Source organism: Thalassophryne amazonica, chromosome 18, assembly GCF_902500255.1.
Source record: "Thalassophryne amazonica chromosome 18, fThaAma1.1, whole genome shotgun sequence".
In the NCBI taxonomy this organism is placed as follows: Eukaryota; Metazoa; Chordata; class Actinopteri; order Batrachoidiformes; family Batrachoididae; genus Thalassophryne; species Thalassophryne amazonica.
The window spans coordinates 62,452,094-62,478,198 of NC_047120.1; the positions used below are offsets into that span (position 1 = coordinate 62,452,094).

A 26,105-nucleotide genomic window follows, 5' to 3' on the forward strand; every position below is an offset into this window, starting at 1 on the left:
TAGCTCAACTAAATTACACTTGCAACTATAGAGTGAGTAAAAATTAACATGCTGTGAAGGCCCACCTGAACAGTTTACAGTGGTTCTACACTGTGATTATTAAATACATTCATTATTGTCATCAAATGGCAGATGTGTGTGAGTGAGTGAGTGAGACTGTAGTCGACTACAAATATACATTTGTCACTTTATTAGGTACACATAGTGAAAGCCCTCCTTCATGAAGAAGTGAATGTTTGTGCTCTTAAAACTAAATACCACTAGATCACTGCCATATATTTTGGTTTCCTGGTGTCATTTGGGATTTCCGATACATCACTGTAGATAAGTGAAAAAATAAGATCTGTTTTGCACAAGTGTTTCAAAAGTAAGTTAACCTTCAGCTGGAGCAGCAATCTGCTGTCTCACTGCTGATCGTTTGCTACAGTCCTGTGTAAGTGTTTTATTTGACCTCAGTGCAATTCAGATGTTTTCCTGAGATCAATTATCCACTCATTCATCTATCGCATTGTTTCATCCATTGGTACATCTATCACCCATCCACCAATCCTTTCAACCATTGGTACAAACACCATCCATCATCCATAAATGGACTAAATGGTACATTATATAGACCATTTCTAGCACTTTTTCATCTGAAGCAGATGCTCAAAGCACTTTACAATGCTACATCACATTCACCCATTCAATGTCACACACACACCATGCTGCTACACATGCACCCATCTGAAAAACCTACGCCTTCACCCATCCATCTGCCTAGCCCTTTATCCTTTCATCCATTGGTACCCATCCAGCCAACATCTACCTATCGTCATCCATCATCTGCCCAGCCATTCATCAATATAAACCCATTCATCCACCCATAATCTATACCCATTCATTGATACATCAGTATGTCTGCTCATCCACACTTGCTCTTTTCATTCACCCACAACATTATCATTTTGAGATGACAAAATTGATGATGCTCTGTGTAGAAATATAAACGTACAAATAAAAAACTTCATTCTCTATATTATGTCATGGTGTTTGTATGGATGGCATTTTCCCCAATTTTGGTGGATTCATAAAAGGAACAACACAAGAATGGAAAAAGTGTAGTAAATATATGCACTGCACAGTATTATTCACATTTTTTAAAACAGTTTGGATAGCTTATTTTCCTTTATGGCTCAGAGCCCCCCCCCGCCTAAAATCGAAGTGGTCACCGCATGTGGCACTGCCGCTGGCCCGGTTTGTCTGCGCTGCGGCAGAACTGAATTGTGGCGCACTTGGACTGTTGGTGACAAACTGAAGCCTCATCCTTGCAGTGAGGAAGAGAAGCCTCTAAATCAGAAAAGTATGTGTGCGCCAACACTCTTCTGTTTGTGATCCTAAAGTGATTTCAAATAATCACGACTCAAATGAAAAAAAAATGTGTTCGTGTTTCAGAGCGGAAACACTCTGTTTGTTTCCTTTGTCATCTCCTCTTGCAGAGTTAATTAACATTTCACTCACGTCCAATTCAAAGTTCAAGCTTACAGATGAGGAGGCGAGAGAGAGGGGGATGAAAAGGCGGAGGAGGGATGGATGAAACCCTCCAGACACCCACGTCGAGGCGGTCTGCGCTCAGCCACACGAGCACGCATGTGGTATGAATCGACATGAGCACGGAGGAGGCGGAGATGGATAGAAGGATGAATGGAGGGGTGGGGGACTGGCGCAACACTTTGCGGGTACTTGTAGAGGATGCACTGCGGGTCTCCGTGCGTCTGACTCCGGGTGCAACAGCCTGGCACGGATTAGAATCATAATCAGCTGCTTGCAATTTAGTGCATGCGCGCGAACTGTGCGATTGTAATTCAGATCTAATGTTTCCAAAAAGCTACACGAGCTGATTTTCACGTCACATTTTGTGATTTAAGCGCACGGTGGCACAGCCAAGAGCGACAAATGAGAAGCCGGTTCGGCGTCTTACCGATGTGAATGATGGAGTCTGCGCTCACGGTGTTGCACTGCAAAATCCACAGGGACAGAAACAACCACATCAGCATTTCCATCTCCACTGTGAGCCCAAAAGGCGCATTCACAGATCCAACTCGCAGATTTCCCCTTATTTATCCAGCGCTCAGCAGATCCCGAATAAACGTCGGTGCGTAAAAGCAGCAGCAGTGGCGGGGCACAGTGTTGAATGAAATCACCAGCGGATAGTAAGAAAATAAAACCAGATCCAAAACTGTTGGCTGGAGTCGAGAGCGGAAGAACCACAAATCACCAGAAGCTTCCAGGGTTCTGCAGAAAAGCAACTCGAGGTCAGTGAGGAGGGAAGCGGGTAAGGCAGAGCGCAGACACCGGGGGTCTGATTCTCGGGTTCCACCGGAGGAGCAGCTCTGACTCTGTGCCTCCGAGTCTGAGACATAACACACTGCAAACTGCGAAGGGGGAGGCGGAGGGACGTTCGCTCTCTTTCTCTCTCCGTGTTCTTCCCCGACCCACGTGATTGCAGAGACTATCTACGGCGCTGGAAGCAGAACCGGAGAAAGCAGAGGCGAGGGAAGGAGGTGGAGAGATGTGGATGGGAGCCGGTGCGCACCGCGGAGGAGAGGAGGTGAAGGAGCGCCGCGGGATGAGCCCTCACTCGGTCGGTAAGTTTTGAGGGAGGAAGCCGGTTTTCTGTCGGCACGGTTCTGTCCTCGAATCGGTTCTGTCCCCACCGCCTTGCACTGAGGCTTTCGGTGACCGGGTTACTATACTTCATTATTGGTGCGTAAAAATCGAACGACGTGAATTTTCCTGCTTCAGTGAACAGGAAGTCTACTCTGTCAACAAGCAACTTTGCCGGGATTAATCGCGCTCATTTTTATGCATCTTTAATGAAAACTGGATCAAGTGTGTCCACCGTGAGATGGAATTTTGTCCTGCCACTTTGGAGAGGTACGCAGCGCGCGGGGGGGGGGGGGGGGGGGGGCACCAGGCAACGTACCGGAACACTATAAAGGTAATTTATTTCAAACAAATTGAGAAGGAAAAGAGCTGAAATGAGTCCCGCATTCTCCTCCGGTGTGGTGTTCGTGCGTCTGGATGACCGGTGAGCGTCTTGCGACGGACCGTGCGTAAAATCCCTGTGAAGCTTTTCTCAAGAAACGAGGAGAAAGTGATGCGCCAAAGCTCGAGGAGAGGAGAGGAACGCGCAGGGGGGGTCGTTGTGAGAAGGAGAAATGGATGAGTGAAACGGGGAGGGTGCACACGGCGGTTTCGCGGGAGAGGAGGATTCTGGGAGGCTTGGGCGAGTGGTGATCCCGGAGAGGAGGTGACACCGAGAAGCGCTCAGGGGAGCAGGGGCTCGACAGAAATAAACATTTAAAATAAATAAAACAAATAAATCTGTGGACCCAGATCTGCTAAACGGACCTGGTAACGTTATGTGGACGAGACAGTTTGGGTACTTGAACTTCCACCGCACCACTTTGGCCTGAATGTGGCTCAGAGATCCACTTAAAGTTCAGGTGTTTCGGAATGTCCTTGGAGATGATTGTTCTGCTCTTCAGCCTGATGACATTAAACTGATCCTCTGCACTCGTGACGTAACATCACTGATTTTTCCGTTGTTTTTCCAGGTGAAGTTCCGCCCACGGGGCCTCCAAGAAGACGGTAACAGAAGGTCACTACGCTTGACCTTACAATTAAAGGATATTTCTTGTGAAAGAATGTGGTTTAGAAATGTCTTTTAATTGTTCGGTTAAGTCTATGTGCTGCAGCTGCTGATGAGCGCAGAAGAGATTCAGCACCACATCGGACTGGACAGCTCCTCTGGAGCCACCAGGCAGATGTATGGAGGCCCAGAAGTGACAAACGTCGTTAATTACTTACCTGAGAAGTCAAAACTTTGAACTTTAGACGTGAGTGCTGACAGTCAGTCAAAATACATCAATTCTAACAATTATATCAAAATGTAACAAACTAAAAAGAGTAACATAATAGAATACAAAGCATAACTAATGGTTTACAAACATAAATAATTCACATTTTTCCTCCTTACTTTATTCACTGCATTAAACCAGAGGATATTCTGTTCTTGTCAGACAATTCTCAAAGGTGCCCTTGAGCAAGGCTCTTTATGTCAGCATTCCTCCCAGTGTGCGCCTGAGCACTTTGCATGACAGCACACTGACATCAGTGAATGTGAAGAGTCATTGTAATCACATCACATCAGATGGAGAAGTGCACCAGAAATGCAGTCCATATACAGAATGCATATTCAGTTGAACTCACTCTTCAGATTAGTGGCATTTATTTTGTGAAAAGGAGGCGTGGTCTGAGTCTAAAGTGTTTTTGGTAGAGATCCTCAGCACAAGCTTTACACCAGATGTCCTTCATGATGAAACTCCAATTGGGAAAAAAAAATACACACACACACACGTACCCCTGCAGTGGTCCCCATGTGGTCTCCCCAGCCAAGAACAAATCAAAACAGAGTCTGCATCATTTGTGCGATGTGATGGGATCAGGTGTGCTCAGAGTGGAGTGACTGCGGCATGGAAAGAGAAGATCCCTTCCAGAGAAACATGAATTTTTACTCTCAGCTTAATCAGAAACACTCACGGATGTTACAAAAACTGTCATTGTCAAATTGTTTGCAGCATTATGTCACAGTTTCAACATTCACACAAGGTTTCCTCATCATGACAAAATGTCAAAATCACCTCCACGTCAAAGATGTGAAACGCAACATTAGAAATCTACATTTTTCGTGGTGCAGACAAAATATAATACACAGTCTGCTTTAGTGTACATGTGGAGCTAATTCTTTATTTGATAAGTCAATTAACAGTGTTCTCAGTCATTTGTTAAACATCATTCAATATAAAAATTTGACATTTTGACTTCATGCAATTTCTCAAATATTAAGATCTGATTGTTTTTAAATAAAAATGACCTTAATTTACTTTAAACTATTCTGAACCAGTGACAAACATGTTTAAACATATAACATGTAAACCACTTTTATCTTATTTCTGATTGAACACGAGCATTTTAAACTGATGTTAATCTGGTTGGATGAGAGAGTTTATTTTTAACTGGCCTCAAACTGTTTGACAGGTTGAAACAGCATTTAAAACTCTGAATAGTGTCATTTAAATAAGATCATTTATTTCCCCCTGGTTTTAACAGGTCTAAACAAACAATTATCTTAAAATGGTTTTTATTCTGGTCACATAGGTATGATTTTTTTTAACCCCTTAACATCTGCACATTATTCAGCAGAATGCTGTAGACAATGTGGTAGCAACGGCTGAGTTTAACCATTAAAGGTTTGCTGTGCTTGACACAAACAACAGCCAAATACGAGTATAAGCAAATGACCTGATTTTAAACTGTTAAAACACTTTAAACTGCGATAGACCATTATAAGTAGAGGTTTAAAAAAGGACAAAAATCTCTAGATTTGAATGTTTCTTTATGTTCTGTGTGCGACTGAGTCTCTCTAACCCTCACGCAAAAAAAAAAAAAAAAAAAAAAAACTCATTGGATGGACTCAATTAAGTTTTTTCAGGATTTCTCTCCAGTAGATACATCTAACCCCAACTTGATTAAATTGCATGGATGTTCTTGATGTGAGCTGGGGTTACATATATTTTACTAGACAGGAATCAGCTCCAAAATGTAACTTCATCCAATGATCCATTTTTTAAGTGTGATAAACTCAACTTATCCTTATAATAGATTGATTTATAACAATACTCATCACTCATCTTCAACCTCTTATCTGGGACTGGGTCACGGGGGCAACAGCTCCAGCAGAGGACCCTGTACCTCCCTTTCCCGGGCCACATTGACCACCTCTAACTGGTGGCTCCCGAGGTGTTACCAGGCCAGTGTGGAGATATAAACTCTCCACCTAGTCCTGGGTCTTCCCCGGGGTCTCCTCCCAGATGGACGTGCCTGGAACACTTCCCTCAGAGGCGCTCAGGGGGCATCCTTACCAGATGCCCAAACCACCTCAGCTGGCTCCTTTCAAGGCGAAGGAGCAGTGGCTCTACTCCGAGCTCCTCATGGATGAGTGAGCTTCTCACCTCATCTCTACAAGACGCCACCCTGCTGACTTCTTTTACCCACGATGTAGTTATTTCAGCCAACCCTCATGACCATAGGTGAGAATAGGAATGAAGATTGACCAGTAGGTTGACAGCTTTGCCTAATAATAATAGTAATGTAGCAGGGTGGGGTTTGTTAGCTAACAGTTTTGAGACATTGTGGTTCTGGGGGGGGGCATAAACCAACCATCCAACCACTCAGTGATGCTCATCTTCTGGTTGTCAGTGAACTAGTAAGTCCCTTCAATAGTGGTGGGCGATACCAGGAATTTTGGTATTGATCCGATACCAAGTAAATACAGGCCCAGTATCGCTGATATTGATACCTTTTCATATTTAAGCTTCATAGATCCAAAGGATCCAAAAGACCTAGGATAGAATTTCGCCAAACATGTGACAACAAAATACTTTCTCACAATCAACATTTTTGTTTTAAAAAAAATATCACTCAACACAACTTAAAACAAAATCTCCTGAGGTAGAGGACTGAAACCACAATACAAGGGTGCGCTGCTCCGCGTTGTGCGACAGCGCAGCGCTGCTCTTACAGACAGAGAGTAGACTTTGATGAATCTGCGTGCGCAGCAGTTAGTGCGTGTGAGAGAAAAAAAATGCTTGAGTATCGATCTTTTTACATGAGGATCGTTCAATATCAATACCAGTGTTGGTATCGATATTAGGATCAATCCGCCCACCTTTAACCTTTCGGCTGCTCCTTTGATTTCGCTCGGGGTCGCCACAGATCCAAACACAAGTTTTACACCAGAATCCCTTCATGATGCAACTTCACATTACATGAAGAAATGTGGCGAGGGTGGTGTTTCAACCAGGAAACTTTCATATTGAAACCAAGCACCCTAACCACTTGGGCACCCCCCGCCCTGGTTGTTACTGAACTAAAACTTCATTAATCTGAACAACATCAATCATGAATCAATAATACATCAACTCTGTAATCATCTTCAGTCACAACACTCTGCCTGTCACCAAGTTTGATCAATTATCTAATCAGTAATCCTTATCAGTGCTCTGACATTTCCCAGACTTTCATTAATCACCATCATGAACAACATTAGTCATCATCTCAACCCACATGATCCTCCACAATATTCTGTTGACTCTTTAATTAAATTTTAAAGAAATAAAAAAAATGATATTAAGAAATTCATTTTATTTTGGTGTCAATGCCAAGGAAAGACATTTTGATTATTTCACTTTAACATTTTCCTCGAAACAGCTTGTCAAAGATGGAGCATCACACCGCCTACTGGCAGACAGTCGTTACTGCAATGCCTTTACACTGAAGGCTCAGAGACGCACTTCTTTCTTTTCATTAATATTCTGTATTTTATTTTTCAGGCTTTCCTACTGAAGATTCGGTTAACATTGCCAACACTTCTATTTTATTAATTTTTTACTTTTTATAGACTTAAGACTTTTTCAGTGATATCAAATCAAATCAATTTCATTTATATAGCGCCAAATCACAACAAACAGTTGCCCCAAGGCGCCTTATATTGTAAGGCAAAGCCATACAATAATTACAGAAAAACCCCAACTGTCAAAACGACCCCCTGTGAGCAAGCACTTGGCGACAGTGGGAAGGAAAAACTCCCTTTTAACAGGAAGAAACCTCCAGCAGAACCAGGCTCAGGGAGGGGGCAGTCTTCTGCTGGGACTGGTTAGGGCTGAGGGAGAGAACCAGGAAAAAGACATGCTGTGGAGGGGAGCAGAGATCAATCACTAATGATTAAATGCAGAGTGGTGCATACAGAGCAAAAAGAGAAAGAAACACTCAGTGCATCATGGGAACCCCCCAGCAGTCTAAGTCTATAGCAGCATAACTAAGCTTTAGCAAAAAGGAAAGTTTTAACACCCTCTCTACTTTTAAAAGTAGAGAGGGTGTCTGTCTCCCTGATCCGAATTGGGAGCTGGTTCCACAGGAGAGGAGCCTGAAAGCTGAAGGCTCTGCCTCCCATTCTACTCTTACAAACCCTAGGAACTACAAGTAAGCCTGCAGTCTGAGAGCGAAGCGCTCTATTGGGGTGATATGGTACTATGAGGTCCCTAAGATAAGATGGGACCTGATTATTCAAAACCTTATAAGTAAGAAGAAGAATTTTAAATTCTATTCTAGAATTAACAGGAAGCCAATGAAGAGAGGCCAATATGGGTGAGATATGCTCTCTCCTTCTAGTCCCTGTCAGTACTTTAGCTGCAGCATTTTGAATTAACTGAAGGCTTTTCAGGGAACTTTTAGGACAACCTGATAATAATGAATTACAATAGTCCAGCCTAGAGGAAATAAATGCATGAATTAGTTTTTCAGCATCACTCTGAGACAAGACCTTTCTAATTTTAGAGATATTGCGCAAATGCAAAAAAGCAGTCCTACATATTTGTTTAATATGCGCATTGAATGACATATCCTGATCAAAAATGACTCCAAGATTTCTCACAGTATTACTAGAGGTCAGGGTAATGCCATCCAGAGTAAGGATCTGGTTAGATTGTACTGGTTATATTGTAAATAAGATGCTCCTATTTTTTAATTCCAATCATGTTTATACGCGTATATGCATATATACTTATAATTTCTACCTCATTTTCTTATTTTATTGTATTGTTACAAGTATTATTATTATTATTGCTTATCTTTGCACACGCTGTTTGATGCACATTTTCTTCTACTCGCACTCATCTTGTGTGTTTATTAAGAGCTGACGTAACATGTGAATTTCTCCAATGTGAGATCAATAAAGTCTTATCTTATCTTATCCTGTGAGCACAAAGCCCGGGCCGGTACATAGGGTTTAATTCAATCAGCTAAGTAGGTCAGTGCCAGTCCATGAACAATTTTAAAGGCTAAAAGTAGAACCTTGAAATCTGATCTCACAGAGACAGGCAGCCAATGAAGAGATGCCAGAATAGGTGTAATATGGTCAAACTTTCTGCCTCATGTCAAAAGTCTGGCAGCAGCATTCTGAAGCAATTGAAGACCCCTAATGCTGGACTGCGGTAACCCTGAAAGTTGGACATTACAATAATCCAATCTGGAGGAAACAAAAGCATGGACCAGGGTCTCACCATCAGCCATAGACAGCATGGAACAAATCCTTGCTATATTTCGCAGATTGAAGAAGGCACTTCTCGTAATATCCCTAATATGGGGGCCAAAGGACAATGCAAGAACAAAAATCACCCCAAGGTTCCTCACCTTATCCGTATGATGTATGACACATAAACCCAGGTCAAGCGCTAGCTGGTCAAATTGATGCCTATATCTTGCTGGACCAAGAACCATCATTTTAGTCTTATCAGAGTTTAAGAGTAGGAAGTTACAAGACATCCAGCCTCTCACTGATGCAAGGCAATCCTCTAGTGTTTTTATAGAAATTAGATTACCAGCAGATATCGGCATATACAATTGAGTATCATCAGCATAGCAATGAAAGGCAATCCCAAAATGCTGCAATATATGCCCAAGGGGTGCTATATATATAGGGAAAAAGCAGGGGGCCCAGGACAGAACCCTGTGGAACCCCAACTTTCATGTCACTAAGGTTAGAGGTAGTGTTATCATATAAAACACAGTGAGAATGACTAGACAGGTATGACATCAACCACGCAAGGGCACTTCCAGTAATCCCAAAGTAATGCTCGAGTAAAACATGATGATCCACGGTATCAAACGCAGCACAATGATATGTTCGTGTTATTGGCACGTTTTCTTATTTTATTCAAATTTTCTACATATTCTATTTTTATACACTAAAGACTCCTAATATTTAATTATTCAGGCCTTTAAATTGAAGATTCAGAATATTATTGACACTTAACATTTTATCTATTGTTTTTGAAGCCATTTGACTGTTCTGGCTCCAACACTGTTCAGAGCTTGGACAGACAGACTGTTGGACACCAGCAGCTTTGGTATTTTTGTTTGACTGACCTCGACTTCATGGACGATACTGTGATCTTCATGCAATCAGTGGATACTCCGAAGCACCAAATAAACAATCAAATACTTTAAGTCACATCATGGAATTGCTCAGATTTGATGTCAATATGTTTACAAGCGCCTAAAGGTTCAAGTATTTAGGGTCCTGCTGCTTTCGGTCGTATTGTGTGATTGCCGGTTTGGTGGCAATCTGTGACCTCAGATGATGGCTGGACGTCTTTGGTGTTTGGTCTCTCCAGAAGCTGGAATTTGGGTAATGAGAAGCTATGACTATGGTCTGACAAAGAAGAAGTAAGCCAGTCCTATAAAGACCCTGAGGCCAGTTTGTGCCGGTGCATATTCCCGGATTCTGCAGACTGACGAGGATCAGAGTCTGTGAATCCTGCTGGATGTGACTCCAGTTCATCACAGGTTACTTCTCCAGCCAAGGCTGGTACTCACTTACAGCTGGGTGGATTGAGACTATGCAGATGACTGCACTTGTCCAAAAACACAGACATGAAGTTAGACCAGGAATCAAACCCAGGTCCAACTCCTTATCCACTGACCTACCTGCTCCGACATGCAGATTAACTGTGGTCAATATTTTTCTGACACGACAAATGATTGATCAGAAATCAAAAATGATCTGTAAAGTATCAAGTTTGTTATCATCCTAGAATGTCTCTTCTTTGGTCGAACAGCAAAATTCAACTTCATTAACAAAAAAAAAAAAAGTAAATGACGAGTGGAAGAAATGAATATTAAAAGTGTTTTGTTCTTTATGTTCCCTCCATCACTCTTTCATCTGACGTGTCAGTCATGCAAAAACTGAGCTTTGCAGTCACGTCCGCCAAATTTGACAAAACTGAAATAATGAAATGGCCTCATTTTGGAAACGCGAGGACAGGTGAGGTCAGCGCTTCATCTTTATTCATTAAATTTAAAAACTGATTATGTTTTTCCCCTTCGGTGCCGTCCTTCGACTGAAGGTAACATCGGGCTCAGCTGTCCACACGTTCAACCCGTTTTGCAGTTTTTAAAAGGCAGCTGAGATCTGAAGATACATGGACACAAAATAAATGGGAAAGTGTAAAAATAAAAGAACTAAAGACAAGAAAATATGCTAAATGGAATGTGTTTGAAAACCGTTAAATATAAAAGGCTTAAATTCAGAGCTGTGTTTCAACAGACTCACCTGTGTGGTGATATAAATCTTAATATTAGAATATTAAAGGACATATTCTGGAGAATGTTACTATGACTGACAATCACTCTAATTATATTCCACTGACTGAAAGTCTGCTCTTGACCATTTGGATGCTTTTTGAGCCATCGGTTGTTGCGACCATTGGACTATACGAGGTCTATTAGAAAAGTATCCGACCTTATTATTTTTTTCAAAAACCATATGGATTTGAATCACGTGTTATTGCATCAGACAAGCTTGAACCCTCGTGCGCATGCGTGAGTTTTTCCACGCCTGTCGGTTGCGTTATTCGCCTGTGAGCAGGCTTTGAGTGAGGAGTGGTCCACCCCCTCGGCGGATTTTCATTGTCAGGAAATGCCGGAATGATTTGGGCTTTTTTTCCATCAGAATTTTTTCAGAAACTGTTAGAGACTGGCACCTGGAAACCATTCGAAAAATTTATCTGGCTTTCGGTGAAAATTTTAGGAGCTTCACAGAGAATAAGGACTGTTACTACAGCTTTAAGGACGGCTTTAAGGACGCTCGGCATGCCGCGCTCCGTGCCGCCATCGAGAGCCACAAACCACCAGATCATTTCTAAACGGATGGCTCTGTGGAGCCGGACTGTCCTGTGCACTTTCTCTGGTTATCACAAGAGCTGGACATCAACCATTTTCCAGCAGATTTCACTTTTAACAAGAGATTTTGTCATGGAAAGCCGAGCGGAGGCTTCGCGCGTCACAACCGATTTGCTGATGGAGCGAGACAAAGGAACACCTCCATTTTGGTCTCACAGGACGGCTTTGAGATGGCGTTCAGACAGCTGTCGGTGGTTTTTCCATCGAGTGATTATCCGAGAAATTGTGGATGTGCCTGGACATGCCAGAACATGTCCCATGAGGCTTCATCACGGCGTTGCTTTGCGCCATGCGGCACCGCCGCGACACGCAAAATTCCTCCGCACGTCTGTCTCAATGTGCCAAAAAAGTGCTGATGTCCACATCTTTTCACAATTCCTGTGCTAGTCAGACGACATCCCGGATAAAACACAGCGTCCAGTTTGGAAATGAACGGCACATTCCACTGTTACAGGAGTTTTTGTCATGGAAAAAGGAGCGGAGGCTTCGCGCGTCGCGGCGGTGCCACATGGCGCACAGCAACGCCGTGATGAAGCCTCACGGGACATGTTCTGGCATGTCCAGGCACATCCACAATTTCTCGGATAATGACTCGATGGAAAAACCACCGACAGCTGTCTGAACGCCATCTCAAAGCCGTCCTGTGAGACCAAAACGGATGTGTTCCTTTGTCTCGCTCCATCAGCAAATCAGTTGTGACGCGCGAAGCCTCCGTTCGGCTTTCCATGACAAAATCTCTTGTTAAAAGTGAAATCTGCCGGAAAATGGTTGATGTCCAGCTCTTGTGATAACCAGAGAAAGTGCACAGGACAGTCCGGCTCCACAGAGCCATCCGTTTAGAAATGATCTGGTGGTTTGTGGCTCTCGATGGCGGCACAGAGCGTGGCACAGAGCGCGGCATGCCGAGCGTCCTTAAAGCTGTAGTAACAGTCCTTATTTTCTGTGAAGCCCGTAAAATTTTCACCGAAAGCCAGATAAATTTTTCGAATGGTTTCCACCTGCCAGTCTTTAACAGTTTCTGAAAAAATTCTGATGGAAAAAAAGCCCAAATCATTCCGCCATTTCCTGACAATGAAAATCCGCCGAGGGGGTGGACCACTCCTCACTCAAAGCCTACTCACAGGCGAATGACGCAACCGACAGGCATGGAAAAACTCACGCATGCGCACGAGGGTTCAAGCTTGTCTGACGCAACACACGTGATTCAAATCCATATGGTTTTTGAAAAAAATAATAAGGTCGGATACTTTTCTAATAGACCTCGTATGCGTGTGTGGCTGCTGAGCTTCAACACCATATCAAATTTAATGTGGAAGTTTAAATTCAGAGCCAAAAACCAGCTAGATTTTTAAAAAGTTATTCCTCACATGGAGCAGTTTAAAAACATTTCAGAACAAGATAATATAAATTTTATTCTAAATTATTGATAATTCAAGCACCTGGAGGCACAGAGACTAAAGACACAAGATGGACTGCTTTTTAATTTCAATTAAAAACTGTTTTTGTGCTCTTAAGTTTTGTTTTCTGCTTGTAACATCTGTTAAAAAAAAACCTTGGAACTGTTAGGATGGCCTAAGCAGTGGGTTGCCTCTCTGAGTCTGGTCTGCTTGAGGTTTCTACCTCCTTATCACCAGAGGGAGTTTTACATTACCACTGTCACCTGTGTGCTTGCTCAGGAGGGTTGTTATGGTTAGACCTAACTCACAATGCTATATAAATACAATAATTTGAATTAAACCAGATTAAAAACGTGTGGAGTGTTTTTATTTTAAACTTATCCAGTTTAAGGAGCAGCAGTAAAACAAATCAAACACCAGACATTATGGTGTGGGGCAACCGTGCTAACCACTGAGTCATAGGTGAGTTTCTCTCAAATATAACAAGACAACTGGTGCAAAAATCTGACAGGTTATGTGACCAGCAGAATCTGTCCGCTGGTTTGACTTCCACAGGATTATGCATAAATGGACGAAACGACTAATGTAAGTTGGCAGAGAAGAGGATCTTAGGCAAAAGGAAGAAACTTTCCAACTTTGGTGCAAATCCAGATCCATCCCACCCACCCAACTTTTACTGACATGGAGACAGAGGCATTAGGATCAAAGCTCATGACCAACAATCTGTGACTGGGGATCAAAGGTCAGCAATCAGGATAAAGGGTAAATGCGAAGGATCCAAGATACTATCAACTCATTTCATCTTATTACTGAATACGCATATTGCTGTTGACACTGTTAAATTACTTAAGGGATCTTTATTTGCTCACAGGTGATACTTCTATTAACTTCTCATTCATCATCGTCGCGTCTCTTGTTCATTGCTAATAAAATTTGCTGGGGAAAAAACCTACACAAGTTAGCTGGTGGCCGACGATGTGATTGAATATGGGAAAGGTGTTATGTGTCGGACGCAGCTCGGAGAACCGACCAGCGTTTGAAGGACCCAGTATGAAATAAGCAGAGCACGGTACAAAGGCTAACTGAATTTAATACATAACAGTGATAATATAATAAAAGGTGCGGCCTGGCGTGGTGCGCTCCCAGCAGCGCTAACGGTCCGGAGCCAGAAGCTGTTTCGGACCCAAGGACCCCGCCGACACCCCCCAGGTGGCCGCAACAACCGAGTCTGTGAAAGAAGGAACCATTATGTGAGTCCACACTCTACACACAGAACACTTAAAGGTGTACAAACAGCAAACACTTCCTGGCTTGATTACTGATCAGCTTCCCAACCTGCAGGCATGGAACATCCCGTTCACAAAACTCCACCGCAGTGGAAGCTGATACATGACTAACATACAGCTCAATACAATAAGGTGTGAGGGACACCACATTTACTGACTGTATAACTGTTAGTCACAAAATCCAACGTACCTCAGGAAGTGTGCTGACGAGCGTGAGACCTCACCCCCTCCTCTTTCACAGACCGTGCATCAAACCTGGACATTCTCAGCGTCCGCTGCTGATGAGATGGCTCCCGAGACGACGATCTCACCCGTCTGGTCACAAGGTCGAGTCTCTGGCAAATGCACACTGTGCACTCCAGTCTTAAATGCCAACATGCTCCAATCCATCCAGATGCACCTCAGCTGTGAGTCCTGACGAGTCGCAGGTGATCAGGGTGAGGTCCTGACAGCCTCAGCAACACAGCCACTCAGTCCCAAATGCACGCCACCTGGGAGGAAAACAAAAAGACAAACAAACCGGCAGCCAGGCCCCCCCAGCCATATAACAAAAGGTTTTTGCAAACACAAAGGCTGACTGATGAACGCTGCTGCATGCAGAATTAAAATTGAACATTTAAGATTGTGTATTAAAACGATGACTTGAGTCTGTATTTAGCTGTCCACATTACCAAGTCACAACCCCCTCCACCTGAAGCTGGATCCACCCCTGAATAGTCACTTGACTCTCACCAAACAGGTTTGTAAAGTATTTTAAACAGAACCAGTTTTATTATTGGACCTTTCCTGACGTTTTTTTACTCTGCACGCTCAACACATTTAAATTAAAATTAAATGTGTCTCCCCCTTCTTCTTTCCACTGAACTGACAAAACTGACTTCCTAAATAAAGCATTGTTATTTCTGTTTCAGATAAAACTACATCAGATCTTAAAGCTGTTTTACATACACACAGTCTCTACAATCACAGCCACTGGAGCTTTTTCATTTGCGTTTTTCTTGAAAGCAACTGAACATCTTTTGCCTTCAAAATCTTCAGGTTTAAAGCACAACAGCAGCAGTACAGACGCTGAGAAAGTCTATTGTAAAACTAAGTCAGTGTGTCTGACAGTACGAGGGTGCTGCACAGGGAGAGAGAGAGAGAGATTTCTAAGAGTTGCAGAAAGTTCTATGTGAGTAAATGCGTGTGGACGTGGAGGAGGATTGGAGGAAACACCAAGGGGTCGATGTGAGCTGGATGAAGCTGTGCTCTTATACACTGAGAGGTGATTGGAGCTGCAGGGCAAACACACACACACACTGCTGGACACACACACTGTCAGTCGGAGCAGTGCATCACATTAGTGTCACCACTAAAGAGAAAATCTCAACTGCTCCTTTGCAGCGGTGCTCTGCCTGGCAACCGGAACGTCGCTCACATTGCTGCCCATCGTGGAATATCAAAGAACTTTTTCTTTCTCTGCATGCTAGTTCCCAGTTACACAAACTGGTACTCTGATCAGAAACATTGGTTCCAGGGAGTGAATCAACACTCTGCGGACCACAATATAAATGTACAACTAAATATACATTATGAAGCCAGTCATATCAATCAAATCTTTTGCTGATCAATATATGCTTTAGATCATCCATCTAGGCTTAATGTATATGTGTGTGTGTGTGTGTGTGTGTGTGTGAGAGAGAGAGAGAGAGAGAGAGAGACCCTGTTTTCCTTAATCTCCGACCAAACTACTCCAAAGTCTATTCACCTCTTTATATCTATACAAATAATATTCCCACCAAGTCTGAAGGAAGTCTGTCCAGCAGTTTTTAGTAATCTTGTCCACAATGACACAGACAGAAGCCAGTGAAACAAAACCTTTATTGCCAACTCACGGGATAATCAGAAGGAACTGGTTCAAAAACCTAAACAGTGTTCTTTAGAAAGATTAGTTTTCCTAAAGATTAAAAAAATACCCGATTTATCTAATCTTGTTTTAAAGATACAAACCTTACAAGAAGGCAGCGTTACCGTTGCATTCTATTGCACCTCGGAAGTCGATAATTTTGAGTTGGCATTTCCGAGGTTCGATCTAAATGTGTTCCAAGGTTCCAAACATGGACCCTACAGTACGAGGGGCAGTCCTTGTCATAGTCATGAGTTTACAAGTAAACTCATGACTATGACAAGGAACATCAGAGCTCCTTTCAGTGATATTTTCATCTGCCATCTTTGGAGGGACAGCAACACCAAAATTCACAACTCAAGTCTTTACTGCATAAAGTAAAAATGAACAAAAAAGTCATTCTGCTTAGCACTCACCACGTGTGCCACAGTACTGCTGTGATGTCAGATTGCCGAATTTCAGTTACGCAGCTCTTGCCCGAGTTTCTAACTTGGAATTCTGACCTGATTAGATGTTCCATTGCACTTTTCCTGAGTCGGAGCTTGTTACCCCCAGAATTCTGAGTGCACTGCAATGCAACACTTGTCCTCAACACACAATGAAAATGGTCTAAAGTTGTGCTGGCATACCCCAGATACTGTATCATTAAGTAGAAGGTACACTATAGTAGAGAATTACCAGCAAGACACAGGACTTCTATGCACACCAGATCTCTAAGATGTCATAAAGTAAGAATGCTAGCAATAAAAGCCTATCTTACATTGTTAGACGAAATAACTAAAGTGATGAAAGGAAACATTTTGACTCTTCTCTGACCAGTATTATTATGTTTTATTTATTTATTTATTGCAGACTGTTTTTTTCTTTTTGTAATTAATATTGGAATGAATCTGATTTCATAAATGAAATAGGAATAAATTAATTTAAAAAAGCAGTGTCACTCAAATTACTTCTGAACACATCTGTTCTGTTGCTGATTTTCATGCTTCCACGTGGGACAGAATCGTCATGAAGCTGGTTCTTTGTTATAACATTTTCATGGCATTACAAAACACAAAATTTATCAAGAAATGCAGTCAGAAAATTAGTCATCTATCTCCAGTTTAACATAACCCAGATTCAAATGCTATCATCTTATCACATGCCATGATGGAAAGTAGGAGCAGGTGTGGCTTAAGCAGCATGCAGCTTGAAATGACCTTTCCAAATCCAAGATCGCCACTGCTTTTTTGACAAAGGTCAGTAATATTTTTGTTAAACACTAAAGTCTAGACTACAAACACATGTAGTAGAATTTCAACTCTACTGCAATGTCTACTGTCCCATGACACGGATACACAGCAGAAAATGAATGGATGAATGTGGTGGTATCCACAGGCAAAGTTACAAAAATGGCCATTTCCCAGATACTTGTGGACCAAACTGTAGAGTTACCTTAAGTACCTTAAGGCAAGAAACACGCATACAGTTTGCAGTAACCCACAGCGCTCTTCCAAGTGATGCATTTCTGCAGAAGATGCACCATGCAGCTGCATTTGCTGACTTTTACAAAATACAGTTCAGTAATTATGACCTTTGACCCTACAGACAACAGCCTTCTTGGGGTCACCACGCATGCTTAACGCACACAAAGTTTGCTGACAATCAAGCAATTAGAAAAGGCGTTGCTGCACTCAAGATTTTTAAGAAGTACACCTCGGTAACCTTGACCTTCAAAGTCCAAAAAATAATCGACATCCCAATGTACCCAACACATCAGATCGGTACACCTGATGTCATCTCAGAAATGTTGCATGAGTGACTGAGAGACTCCACGCAAATAGTGACATCGAGCCCACTGTGGGGGGGGGAGGAAGGTCTCAGAGTGAAATAGTATGTGTGTTTTGCATAAAGGCTTTTTTTTTTTTTTTTTTTTGGTCCGTCAATCTCAGAGACTGTATACAGTCAGTCGAGTCACCACACTCCCGCTCGCTAGGTGGCGAGAGAGCGCCACTAAGGCGTCCGACCAACTGCCGAACAAAAAAGCTCTACGAAAATCGCTATAAAAGGGTCCCAGGTAACGTGTTCTTAATTCTAATTGGAAAAAAATACTAATTTCAAAAAAATAAAACTGCGGAAAAGGCTGCGTTTGACGTGTTTGTTCGAATTACAGTAGACCTGTCTGAGTCTGCTAAGCTAACAGGGCTAACGCTAGCAACACTGCGAGCGGACGTTTGAGAGGGAAAGTTGTTTTTAACTGTAGAAACGGATTGTGAGAGTGCTATATTAAAATATTTAAAACTTTTTTTTTATATAAGCTTGTAATGTTAGGCTAGGTTACGTCACGTCCTGTTGGAAACCCCGCTATTTCAAAATTTTACTTCCGTTACACAAGTTATTTATTAGTGCAACAACACGCCGTCAAAGGCCACAACGTCTGATTATTAATTAGAAACTTACCGCCTCACAGCTTTAGAAATACTGCTGCAGACTTGGTGCCATTAATTATACTGACAGTAAATCTTTCCAGAGGAGGGTAATCTCACACTAAACCAGCTGGTTCTGACTAGTTCAACTCTTCAGGGAGGTAGAGAAGCTAATCAGTGAAATCACCTGTGGCAGGTGATCCCCACCCACCCATGTAAGTCCACTTTACATACCTCTGCTTCTAGACTATTTAATGGCACCACAATCCTGTTAACTGACAAAAACTAACCAATCATATGACATGAAGTTTGCTATGCAGAACATGTCTTCCTTGACACTAACCAAACCCTAGTTAACGGTCTGTAGCTATCAGAGTTCATATCTAACCAACACAGTGTTAACTCAAGTTGGCACAAGAGGAACCTGAGTTCAGAGGTTCCAGGTCAAAGCGGACACTGAGAATAAACCATTCATTACCCAAACACCATCATCTACTACTCTAAGCAACAGTTTGGTCTCAAGGTTCTTAAAATGGAGCAATTTCTCTACCTGGAGGACATTTAGTATTAACGCAGATACAGTAGAATTTTGTAAAGATCTCTAGTGTAGCCATGCAGATAACCACAGCGTGTTGGTGATTAATTTGACCAGTACCCCCTCAGTCATCACTGCATCCATGTGCTGTCCCAGGTTTGTTGTGTTATGGCAGTCAATTCAGTTTACATCATCTGGTTTAAATAAATAACTAAAGTTAACCATTGATTAATTTAAGTAGGAAAAGTTTAAATTAGCCAAACTTACCCACATCTTATGCTGCTTATATGGGCTTGCTGACATCATCAGTGATGTTACAACTCAAACCATGCTATACTGGATTTTGCAAAGGTGTGTCCTTTTTTTTTCTTTGCTGTTACTTTCTGTAGGTAACTGTGATAGAAGCATTTAGTGTTGACTGGTGACATGAAATCCAGACCTGGAAGTCATTTTTTCAGTTTTACAAGTGAGTCACACAAACCATGGAAGCAGCAAGGAAGTAAAATGTACAGGAGAGTGACTGCTGAAGGTTCAGAATGTTCCTGCACTCTGTTACGGTTAAGTTGAGGGATACGTTCACTGCCACTGTACATTCGGCTTTCAGGCTTGCCGTCCCTCTCTTCTAGTGTTATGTACAACATAAACTGCCTAAACGTGCAGTACGTAGTGCCTAACTGAGATCTCCACCTGGGGAATATTTAAACAAGTCAACTTGTGGTTCCTTTGACCTCAACTGAGATGTCTGTCTGACTGATTAAGGCTCTTGATCACATCCCAAAAATCAGATAGCATTCTGTCAGAGATCTGAGCTTCCGTACTTTATTCCTTGTTGAAAATGTGAACTGGATTCCTTTTGTTCTGCTGGAGGTCCAGTTGAATCACTAAATTGTTTAATTCCAGATGCCTCGAAACAAGGCTTCCATACGATCTAAAATTGGAAGAAAGAGAATTTTGGATCAATTAGCCAAGGGATGGATTCATCCAAGCAAAAGACGTGCCCTTAAAGGTATCTACCAAACTGCAGAAAAGAACTTACCTTATTAAATACCAGAAAATAATGTATTCAAAATGTCAAAAGCAAAGGCGACACCTTCAGAGACTGACACTCCTGGTTCTGTAGGGGACGTGCCTCTCAATGTCGACACTTCCTCTGGATCTGCTGCTGGTGATCCAGGCCCGACAGCAGTGCCATTCAGGCAGGATGACGCCTTTCCTGAGTTGAAGCAACAACTGAAATTAGCAGGTATTTAAATTGCAATGGAGCTCTTAGAATTAGAGCCCAACCAGTTTGGATTTTTTTTAGAGGGGCTGATACCGATACTAGAGAGTAAATAAATTCAGCTGGACAAACTATGTAACGATACCATTTCCAGCCGCTAAAGTATTTTTCTGCATTGTTTATTTGGTGAAATGTGTTTTGCTATCATATAAAAAATGGCCATTGTATTTGTGAAACAAATATATCTGTTGGGCTCGACTTAGAATGTGTGCCTCTGCTGGCTGACACACCCTGATGTCAGTCACAGAAAGCTTCAGTGAATGTAAAATATTCTTATTTCAATTATTTCTCAGATTTATTCATTCGATTGGTCCGATTGGATGAAAGTACCAGCAGTGCTGGAGGACAACATTTGGATGTTAATGCAGATCCTGAGCTGGCCAGATATTCTGATGTACCTGGCTCTGATGATGCCGACTTTGATGAAGATGATCCTTCTGGATTTCCAACCGATGCTTCAGTCACAGCAGCAGTTCCTCCTACCTTCAGGCGTGACAATGTCTTTGCCGTGTTGGAGCAACAGCAGAAAATAAAAGGTATTTAATTCAACATGGCATTCATTTGAATGTATAGGCCACAGGGGAAACTCCAGGGTTCAGTTTCAGCTATGATGGGCTCCAGAGAATTGGTGATTCCTCTAAACTAGGAGGTGCCCTGGGACGTTATACCTCTGGCAAAATTCCATTGAAGTTTTCCAGTCTTGCCAAATTAATTGTTTCCATTCCCAATTAAATCAAACCTTGTCACTGGGTTTTATGAAAATAAACAGTTTCCTACGTAAGGTGATGAGAAGTTCCTTGGCGGCAGTCATGATACAAACAAGCAAACAATCTCAATGTTAAAGTTGAAGACTGTTTGGCATTTTGAGATATTAAATGATTTCTTGTTAATGCTTATTTCACTAATCAAATCGTCTCCCCTGTCTTACAGAGTTGTTCATTAAATTGGTCCGAATAGATCTGGATGCCAACGCACTTGGAAAAAATACTGGTTACGAATCGGGAACTGATTCTGGCATAAATAGTTCTGAGAGTGCTCACTCCAACGACAATGCCCTTCCTGATGCCGATCCACATTCTGGTTTTCCAATTGGTGCTTCAGTCCCAGTGGCAGAGCAACATATCCCCAGAAATGATGATGTCAGCAACAATCATGAGACACCTTCAGAATGGACGGTACAAACACGTTACCTTTTTTTTCTTCTTCTTCTTCTCCAGACACAGTTGGTGTTATTGTGTGATGATGAATAAATACTTGTACATCACGCAGATGGTGACACGGACATCCAGTCCAAGAAAAAGAAGAGGACACCCTCAACGAAAGAGCTCCAAACAGAGTTCCAAAAGACTACTGAGTCAGGTGGGCTGGAACCACATCCCTGGAATTACAAACATACCTGACGATGAAGTGGACTGCTTCCTCAGGAGCATTGCTCCGATTCTCCGGGCCCTGTCTTCAGAAAGGAGGAGTGCTGCCATGATCGATATAGTCAGCGTAGTTCATCAGCAGTTTAGTTCAAGATTAGAATGTTAGAGCGGGTATCGGGAATAAGGAGCTGGAGGGGTTCAAATCTCACTCGCACTACCTGTGTGTGTCCTTGGACAAGACCTTCATCTGCACTCTGTCCACCCAGCTGTAAATGGGAACCACCTTTGGCTGGGGAATTAACTGTCGTCCTGTTGACTCGTCACGCTACAGAATTTGGAGATAAGCAGCGACTCCACTGGCCCTCAGGGCCTGTAGGATATATTCCTAGAATGTTAGACTTTAGTTTTTAAACGTTGGTGGACACCGTTCATCGCCCTCGTGTACAGTTTGATGTTTTAAATTTTACTCTTCAAAGAACCCAATTTCTTAATCCATATTCAATCGCTAGACCGTGTAACTGAGTTAAAAATTCGAAATAACAAATGTGCTGCCAGAAAAGGCCCTTTAGCAGGACGGTGAACCACGCTGTTAATTCTGAAAACGATGGAGTTGAACGGCACCAGAGACTCTGTGAACTGGACAACATCAGCTCCTCTTAAAAGCAGTAAAAAAGTTGCCTTTGCTGAACAAATGGCAGCTTAGATTCCTTCACCAGCCTGACACTTGAAATAATCTGCTGAGAACCAGGAACGCCTGCCACAACGGTCTAAACCAGGCCCATAAGCCACTTCTTTACAAACATACAAGCATTTAATTTATTTTAATGTTTGAAATATGTCACACGACCATTCATTTCACTCAGATGTCATAAAATCTGATTTATAGTCCGTAACTAATAGCGCAGTTAGCAAGCTAGGCTATGCTGGGAGCATTGTTTAGCATTGTTTTCCATGCTAACCTGCCCCAAAACATTGAAGCACAGTATTTACCTCCTCCAACTAGAAATGGGAAACGCCGTATTTCATTTTAATGACCTGCTGCTGCAAAATTTCTCTCCAGTTCCTGTTTTTAAAAGACCCATATTTCCTTGCACGCATGGCACAATACTGGTCTCAGCTTGCATTCGCTTTACTGTGAACAACATGCGTTAAGATCGACAAGTGCAGTTGAGAAATTTAATTTAATTTAATTAGCTTATAATGTGCCAAATCACAGCAAAAGCCATCTCAAGACGCCTTACATAAAACAAGTCAACATAAAATTGAATAAATTTAAAATGAATAAAAAAATTCAGATACATAAATAAAAACAGAAGTAAAAGAATACAACAAATAAAAATAAAAAGTATTCATAAGAAAGAGAATAAAAATAGGTTTTGAGTCTTGACTTAAAAATGTCCACAGACTCAGACTGCCTCACGGTCGCAGGAAGACTGTTCCACAGGGTGGGTGCACGATACGAAAAGGCTCTTTGACCTGCTGACTTCTTCTTCACCCTGGGAACACAGAGAAGTCCCGCATCCTGCGACCGCAAAGCCCGGGCCGGCACGAAGAGTTCCACCAGATCAGCCAGATAAGATGGTGCCAGTCCATGAACAACCTTAGAAGTCAATAACAAAACCTTAAAATCTGCTCTCGCAGAGGCAGGGAGCCAGTGCAAAGATGCCAAAATGGGTGTGATATGTTCAAACCAAACCAAATTTTTTACGTTTCGTAGATGACCCCAAAACACAATCAGGATGTTCCCAAAAATATAAACTGGCCCCATGCCAGTTAGCTAAGATGGTGTCCAAGATGACCGCCAAAATGGTTTTTTTCACTAAAACACCTTTAAAGAACATATAAACAACTTAAATATCACAGAAATTCAATGGGAAGACCATTGCAGGTCACAGCAAACTCATTTGTGCCTAAATTCATTCATAGGTTTAAGATTCAAAATGGCCACCCATAGACCCTTATCATTAAAATACATAGAAAGTTGTTTATATGTTGTTTAAAGGTGTTTTAGGCCATCATGGACGCCATCTTGGATAACTGGCTTGAGGCCAGTTGTTATTTTTGGGAACATCCTGATTGTGTTTTGGGGTCATCTAAGGAACCTAAAAAAGTTGGTTTGGTTTAGTCCTGGGGGGGGGTTTCAAGGTTCAATGTTCAAATTGGAACTTTGCCAAACAAATTGCATAATGGATCCCTGAAAGCCCAAATTTAAAGACATACCTGATTTTCACAGCAAGTGACCTCAACCCCAACTTACTCCCCACAGAGATGTATTTTAATTTGTGAGAGTTTTATGAAGTTATTTCCCTTCCTTTTTCAAATAAATGTTTCTGTTCTGGAACATAAAAAATACAAAGTTTCTGGTGTTTATTTCAAGTAACCTTTGAATTTTGCAAAAATGACACGTGACCAAAATGAGCATGTTTCATCACTGCATTAAAAAGTGCATTTAAACTTTTTGTTTTTTATCATGTAAAGGGGGCATTGCTGACTGCTTTGTGATGTAGCAATTTTCACTTGTTGGGGATCTTTTTTTTTTTTTTTTTTTTTTTTTTTCCTCGGAAGGGTCCAAATCTTAAGCCACCTTGACACAAATTTGATCCCCGCACTGGCATGCAATCTCACGTGCCAATGAAGAAACTTGTCCCTGCGTACAATGACACACTTTTTGTGAATAGGTTGCGCAAAGTTCATGACTATTTCATGCAAGTGGCACAAAATTTTTTTTGCACATTGACACACAGCCTCGCGCAGGTTAGAACGAGTTTGCTCACTGGTACGCAAGATTGCGTGCCAGTGCAGGGATGAAATTAATGCAAGTGTCAAGGTGGCTTTAGGCCGTTCAGTGGGGGGATCTGTTAATAATCTGAGAGAGCATTTTAGGGTATTTCTGTTAACGCCTGAATTTATATAGCTGTATATAAAAAAATGTTTTGTGTGTATTTTTGCCTTTACGTAGATGGTAAATAATGTTGAGATTATTAATTACACTTTTGCACAAAAAAATAAATAGTAATTTTGGTAATTTTTATTATAATGGTATGTTGCAAATTGGCGACAACAGGCATACTGGTCAATTTGGTATGTTGCATATTTGAGTCAAATATTGTAGCATATATGCGACAATAGGCGTTAAGGGGTTAACGAATGCTTAATATTTGGCTGTGTTTAGTTATGTTAAAGCTTAAACCATTGTGTAACACAAAAGCCCACTGCTTCACACAACAGAATCACATTTTAGATCATAAGCCATTAACTTCAGTCTTCATGGTGAAAATAACTTTATAGTGAATTGCAGCCAGCAGGAAAGTGACTCGTGTGCTGCACAGCAGGAACACCAGCAGTGATCATCACAGCCTCTGTCCTGCAGTGCTGTTCCCAGTACTGTGGATGTCTCAAAACACTTAATGATTTTCAAGTTAATGGATTTGTGTTATTAAAAAATATTTCTGGCGTGCAGGGATTGTTGGCTTGGTGTAATAGTGCAGGCCCGGTGAGCTGCCAGATCTGCTGTTGAAAGGGGACATTGGATGTACTTAGACACTACAGCATTATAGCATTTTGCCCATTACATTAAAACAGGATGCTCCAGTACAAGTTATTCATTTTTATCTGATGTAAAATTGCACTAAATGAATGTTTTGCTGTGACTTTCATCATCATTGATGACAATTGAGTATGTTTTCTTGTGAAGGAAGGTAGAAATATTTCACTGTCAAGCACATACTGTCATAATGTGTGGCTGTTCCTATTACGGCCAGCAGGGGCAGAATTTTCACTGTCCTCAATGAAAGTAGCGATGCATCTTGTTTACTGCCAACATGTGAATGCAACACGTGACTGATGCCAAATCATTCTCGCCTCTTTATTCCAACTGCCCCAAGTGTTGCATACGTCTCACTCACACCTGGATTACAGGTGTGCAGGCTCACCTCCAGCTGATGGCTTTGTGATGTCCAGCAGAGACTGAGCCCGGCGTTAATTAGCAACAAGACGACACACAGGACTCCAGAGGAAAGTCAGCCTGAAATTCCAGCAATGTGAGAGAACAGAGTGAGAGAGAAGAAAGTAAAGAGGAAATAATTGCTTCATGACCTCTCAGCTGGA

At 41.9% G+C, this 26,105-nt stretch overlaps 2 protein-coding genes and 1 long non-coding RNA gene across 4 annotated transcripts in view; 1 reads left to right on the forward strand and 2 right to left on the reverse strand.

The window, feature by feature from the left end:
- grid1b (glutamate receptor, ionotropic, delta 1b) overlaps positions 1-2,101 on the reverse strand; it is a 977,470-nt gene extending 975,369 nt beyond the window's left edge. Inside the window, exon 1 of the mRNA XM_034193125.1 lies at positions 1,961-2,101. Within this exon, the coding sequence (XP_034049016.1) occupies positions 1,961-2,042 (82 nt within the window). The 5' untranslated portion in view covers positions 2,043-2,101. The remainder of the gene's footprint in view (positions 1-1,960) is intronic.
- Positions 2,102-5,831: 3,730 nt separating this feature from the next.
- On the reverse strand, positions 5,832-26,016 carry LOC117531521. The gene is made up of 3 exons (XR_004566641.1): positions 26,006-26,016; positions 22,020-22,027; positions 5,832-6,078 (listed from the first exon to the last, which is right to left on the reverse strand). It is a non-coding gene; the product is annotated as an uncharacterized LOC117531521 (long non-coding RNA).
- Positions 18,400-23,277, forward strand: LOC117531520. Of its 2 annotated transcripts, XM_034194633.1 has the most exons (7): positions 18,423-18,468; positions 19,742-19,818; positions 20,253-20,358; positions 20,473-20,595; positions 20,925-21,167; positions 21,562-21,806; positions 21,901-23,277. In XM_034194633.1, exons 3-7 carry the CDS (start codon positions 20,253-20,255, stop codon positions 22,162-22,164), a joined length of 981 nt encoding a protein of 326 aa, XP_034050524.1. In that variant the 5' UTR covers positions 18,423-18,468; positions 19,742-19,818; the 3' UTR covers positions 22,165-23,277. The 2 variants fall into 2 exon arrangements, with proteins under 2 accessions (XP_034050525.1, XP_034050524.1); XM_034194634.1 differs by lacking the exon at positions 19,742-19,818 and having other exon boundaries at positions 18,400-18,468.
- Positions 26,017-26,105: the final 89 nt, after the last annotated feature.